We start from the raw sequence: 5,533 nt of genomic DNA, 5'->3' as shown, positions 1-5,533 counted from the left end.
TTGAGTGTCATCTATTTCATTAGAAATATCTGCACGTGGGGTTCTCTGACTTCAGCCTCCTCTCCTTTGTGTTGGCTTTTTATTGTGTTGGCTTTTTATTGGGTTGGCTTTTTATTGGGTTGGCCAAGAAATTCCTTCAGCTTTTGAGTAAAAATAAAGGACACATTTTTCATTTTCACCAATAACTTGGTTGAACAGCCATTTTGTTTCACTACCTTCTGCCATTTTTCAAGCAACTCCATAATTCCATTTTCCCAAAACTTTTCTTTTTGAACAAAGGACTGTTCCAGGTGCCTTGTACAGTCTTCCAGAGAATTGAAATTTTTTTCACTAAGAGAATTTTCTAAAGACCAAAATTAATGGAAATCCAAAGGTGCAGTGTCTGGTGAATACAACAGATGCATTGGAACTTCCCAGCCAAGCTGGAACAGTTTTTGCCTGGTCATCAAAGCCTTGCGTTATTCCTAATGGAAGACTATGTTTTTTCTGTTAATTCAGGACACTTTTCATTGAGTGCTGGTGTCAGCTGGTCTAACTGGGAGCAGTACTTGGAATTGTTTGGTTTTCTGGAAGGAGCTCATAATAGAGAACTCCCCATCCCACACAACTTCACCTTCTTTGTATAAGGACCAGCCTTTGGCGTAGTTGGTGGTGATTCATTTTGCTTGTGCTATGATCTTTTTTGTGTCACGTTATTGTACAGTATTCACTTTTCATTGCTCATCACAATTTGTTTTAAAAACAAGGTTTTGGAACTTCCCTGGTGGTCCAGTGGGTAAGACTGTGCTTCCACTGCAAGGGGCGCAGGTTTGATCCCTGGCCAGGGAAGTCCTGCATGCCTCCAAGTGTGGCCAAAAAAGAATACAGAACGTTTTCGTTAGGGTTAGTAGAGAATCGCATGTGGAAATACAGCCAAGAAGGTGATGTTTTAGGTTTTTTTTTCCACTTAACATATGTGGAATCCAAACAACAAAACAACCAAGCTGGTGCAAATTATTTTCAATGTCTGATTTGGATTCTTTTAAAAAATCTCTTCACTGATTTGGATATTTTGAGTATGTCAGCTGTCTTCCCTCGTGGTATAACATTGATTGTTCTCAATGTCTTGATTGATTGCTATCAACCTCAACTGGCCTACCCAACCGTGGAGCATCCTCCAGCAAGAAATCTCCAGCCGAGATCTTTGCAAACCACTTTTGACACATTTCATCAATCACAGCGCCTTCTCCACACACAACACACATCTTTTTGCGTTTCAGTTGCATTTTTTTTCTCTCGAAACAAGCAGTATGCCAAAGACGTTGCTTTCTTCTTTCATCTTAAATAGTAAAATGGCTACACAAAAATTAACCAATTTTGCTAAGTATTTTTAGTTATGACAACTGTCACACTACAATCTAACAAAATTGCTTCGAATGAAGTTAAAGACAACTAAGCACTACTACAGACATCTTACATGACAAAAACCAAAGGAACTCTTTTGGAAACCCAATATTACAAGTGGAAAAAACTAAGTCAAAGTCTCACCCATGAAGATAAAATTCTCAAGTCCAAAATTCAGGATATTGGAGATGCATGTCATTCCTGGGCAGTTAGGCCTTTGGTGTGGCTGCCTAGAACCCTAGGGTCGGATTCTTTTAAGAGGTACAGTATGGTTTCCCCGTTTTGTGTAAAATGTGAGTTGGAGAAACTGACAAACTACAGGTCCCAGGAATCTTAAAACCTGTAGCTACTAACAAAGTATCAGTGTGGTGATGTGGTGCTTCCTGGGAGATGTAGTTTCCCGGGTATTAAAACCAGGGATTCTCACTGGCTAGCCGCATACCTTTCTTTTAGAAGGTCCGAGCCCACCTAGATTGGCGTGTGTGAGCCTGACCGCCTCCGCGCACGACGTCAGGCTCTGACCCTGCTTCAAGCCACTCCTATTCTTCGGCTGACCTCTGATGGTCACGTGGAGCTCCTCGCCACGCAAGTCTGGGTCCTGCGATCCACCGGGGTCCTTGCTGTCTGGGAGCCGCTCCTAAGCTGCCTGTTCGCGCGAGAGTTTGGAGGGGCGGGTTTGGGGTCGGTCTCCGGTGTGCGACGCGTACTGTAGCGCCTCTGAGCCCTGCTTAGGAATCCACTTAGGACTCGAGGAGCTGGCTCAGGCAGTCACCGGGGCACCCCGTGTCTGGAGCGCGCAGGAGCGCTCTGGAGAAGCCCGGACAGCCCCGCTCCCCCGCAGCCAGGTGCTAGGGTCGGGAGCTAAAGTGAGAGTTCGGCTGTCTTCCAGTGCCTGGGCCACGGCGGCGGCCCTGGGAGCAGAGGTGGGATGGATCCGAGTGGCACTGAGGGTTGGGGTTGGACTGGAGCGAAGGCAGTGGTGGGGTCTTTACAAAGGGGGCTGGTCCGCACGGAGGAATAGCTTATAGGCTGGAGGTGGGGATGCAGCAGTCTTCGGTGCTGGGTCCAAATAGGCCCTAGTTATTGAGTGCTCTTCTCGCCAGTCAGCCACCTCGCTACCTCTTGGCCAGAATCAGCTACTCTCCTTGCCAGCAGCTCCTCTGTGCCTGTCATCCTTGCTTAATCCCAGCCACCAACCCATGACTGCCACATAGCCCTGTGATCCTAGGCAGCCACCGCTTAAGTACCAACATCTGAGGGCTCACCTGTCGACGTAGTATCTGGAACTAAGACCCAAGTCCCAAGCCCGCTCTCTCACCCACTGCCCCGGGGCCTCCGGGACATCGAGCGCCGGAACAGAGGAGCCCCTTTGTGTCCAGGCCATTTCCTGGAAAGTAGAGCCAGATCACACTGAGGCCTTTGTAGGCTTGGGATGAGGGATGGGGAGGGGTGGTGGTGGCGGGGATTAGAAGCTGACTGGGTGTTGTGGCGGCCGGGGGTGGGGGGCGGGCGAATGGAGTAGGCTTCTCACATCTATGCTTTAAACCCAGGTGGAGCATCCCCATTGCGTCAAAGATGAAAGGCTGGGGTTGGCTGGCCCTGCTTCTGGGGGCCCTGTTGGGAACTACCTGGGCCCGGAGGAGCCAGGATCTACACTGTGGAGGTAAAGGCACAGAAGAAGAAATGGGAGGAAGCAGGGTGGGATGGGGAAGATAGAGCCTTGGAGAGGATGGGATCCAAGGCCTGGGAGAAGGATGAGTGGAAGCCCGTAGGTTGATTCCTTTCTCCCCCTACCCCCTTGCATCAGCTTGCAGGGCTCTGGTGGATGAACTTGAGTGGGAAATTGCCCAGGTGGATCCCAAGAAGACCATTCAGATGGGCTCTTTCCGAATCAATCCAGATGGCAGCCAGTCAGTGGTGGAGGTAATTTGACTGTTCCCCCAAATAGCTCATTCTAACTTTGAATGAGAACTCAACTAATGAGATATCTAAAAGATTGGGCTGTTTCATTTGGAAGAGGCTGGAGGCTTGTATCCCATACATTTGCTTCCCTGGCTCCCTAATACAGCAGAAATCCTAATACTTTGTAGAAGTTGTTACAACTTAGCGTGCATGCAACTGCCTGATGCTCTCCTTTTAAGGGCAGGTATTAGCCTCATTTTAATACCAAAAAAAAATAATAACCTTACAGCCATAAGAATTAAAGAAATTCAAAGGAAGAGAACACATAGTGACCAGAGTTAATCAAAGAGGTCATTTATCTATAATTTGGAAAGACACCTATTTTATTTTTTCCGCTTGTATAATGAGGTAAAATAAGATCACATATTTGAATGGACTTTTGTTGTTTAGTTGCTAAGTTGTATCTGACTCTTTGCGACCCCATGGACTGTGGCCCTCCAGGCTCCTCTGTCCATGGGAATTCCCAGGCAAGAATACTGGAGTAGGTTGCCATTTCCTTCTCCAGGGAATCTTCCCCGACCCAGGGATTGAACCCAGGTCTCCTGCATTGGCAGGTAGATTCTTTACCGCTGAGCCACTAGGACTTCAGAATTACACAAATCATAATGGTTTTAAATTGGAGAAGGCTTTTTAGAGTAGGTTGATCAAGCTAGATTTGGAAGGAAAAGTAAGGGTATAAATTATTAATGTACAGAGGTAGAAGAATATGACCCAAGGCTGAGGACATTTCTAGGTGCCTTATGCTCGCTCAGAGGCCCACCTCACAGAGCTGCTAGAGGAGGTATGCGACCGGATGAAAGAGTATGGGGAACAGATTGACCCTTCCACGCACCGCAAGAACTATGTACGTGTCGTGGGCCGGAATGGAGAATCCAGTGAACTGGACCTACAGGGCATTCGAATTGATTCAGACATCAGTGGCACCCTCAAGTTCGCGGTGAGCTATGGGAATGGGTAGCTGGTTCTTGAAAATTAGGGGAGTTATTGGAGAGCCCAAGTGGAAATTTGAGTTCATGTCCTTCTCCTCCTCTCTGGAGGTGGAGACCAGAGGCTTCCCCTTGCTGGCTTCTCTCACTCCTTTCTCCCTTGGGTTGACAGTGTGAGAGCATTGTGGAGGAGTACGAGGATGAACTCATTGAATTCTTTTCCCGAGAGGCTGACAATGTTAAAGACAAACTTTGTAGTAAGCGAACAGGTAAGCTACGGTCACTTTACCTCCTGTCCTCACATCTCTGTGGAACCTGGCGCATTTTCTAGTGTGTGTCCCACTCCCTGTCCTCCAGCACCCCCAACACCTCCTCCTCCAGCCTACTCTATGAAGTTAACTTAAGAGTTACTTATGGCTTAGGGACTTGGGTTGATCCTCTGCATTCTCTTCCTATCAGCTTTCAGAATTTGTGGCTCCCTCACCTGAGATACATAGAGGGGAGAGGATGATGGGAGAGTTTTGTCATTTTAAAGTCTATGCTGGGGGGTGGGGGACTTCCCTGGTGGGCCAGTGGTTAGGACTCTGCACTTCCACTGCCGGGGGCATGGGTTGGATCCCTGGTCAGGAATTAAGACCCTACATGCCTTGAGGTGTGGCAAAAAAAAAAAAAAAAGCATATGATCTGAAAAATGGTGGTCGGTGTGTGTCAATTTGTTTTGGGGTATTTTCTTGATTGTGGCATATATCAGCGTGAGAGTGGCGTTTTCTTTGAAACTGTCATGTGCTATTTGCAGATCTATGTGACCATGCCCTGCACATATCCCATGATGAGCTGTGAACCACTGGAGCAGCTCAGACTGACAAGCTTGATGGATCACCCCCAGGAGGGGAAGAGGGTAGCGATGCCTTTTATATTATGTTTTTACTGAAATGAACTGAAAAAATATGAAACCAAAAGTATGAACTGTGTTGTCTTTTCATGCCCAGAATTGGCCCTTACATTAGGCTTGAAAATAGGAGATTCCAGACAGGAAGAAAAAAAAGGGAAGGAAAGGAAAAGCTTTGGGAATTGTATAGTGCTAAGGTAGAAGGGCAGGAGGAGAAGGGGACGACTGGATAGCATCACAGACTCAATGGACATGGGTTTGGGTGAACTCCGGGAGTTGGTGATGGACAGGGAGGCCTGGTGTGCTGCAGTTTATGGGGTCACAAAGAGTTGGACACGACTGAGTGACTGAGGAGCCTGAACCATAATTCTTT

General features: G+C 47.4%; 1 protein-coding gene across 3 annotated transcripts; it reads left to right on the top strand.

Moving 5' to 3' along the window:
- Positions 1 to 1,987: 1,987 nt before the first annotated feature.
- On the top strand, positions 1,988 to 5,233 carry CNPY2 (canopy FGF signaling regulator 2). Of its 3 annotated transcripts, none has more exons than XM_006075026.4 (6): positions 1,988 to 2,306; positions 2,934 to 3,046; positions 3,191 to 3,306; positions 4,079 to 4,282; positions 4,444 to 4,540; positions 5,068 to 5,233. In XM_006075026.4, the coding sequence occupies exons 2-6, from the start codon at positions 2,959 to 2,961 to the stop codon at positions 5,109 to 5,111; spliced, it is 549 nt and encodes a 182-aa protein (XP_006075088.1). In that variant the 5' UTR covers positions 1,988 to 2,306; positions 2,934 to 2,958; the 3' UTR covers positions 5,112 to 5,233. The 3 variants fall into 3 exon arrangements, with proteins under 3 accessions (XP_006075088.1, XP_025139540.1, XP_044797445.1); XM_025283755.3 differs by lacking the exon at positions 1,988 to 2,306 and adding an exon at positions 2,426 to 2,804; XM_044941510.2 differs by lacking the exon at positions 1,988 to 2,306 and adding an exon at positions 2,750 to 2,773.
- The last annotated feature ends 300 nt before the right edge of the window (positions 5,234 to 5,533 follow it).

The sequence above is a fragment of the Bubalus bubalis genome, chromosome 4 (genome assembly GCF_019923935.1).
Source record: "Bubalus bubalis isolate 160015118507 breed Murrah chromosome 4, NDDB_SH_1, whole genome shotgun sequence".
NCBI lineage: Eukaryota > Metazoa > Chordata > Mammalia > Artiodactyla > Bovidae > Bubalus > Bubalus bubalis.
Note: the sequence above shows the minus strand (reverse complement) of the source record. Positions and strands in the feature narration are given on the sequence as shown.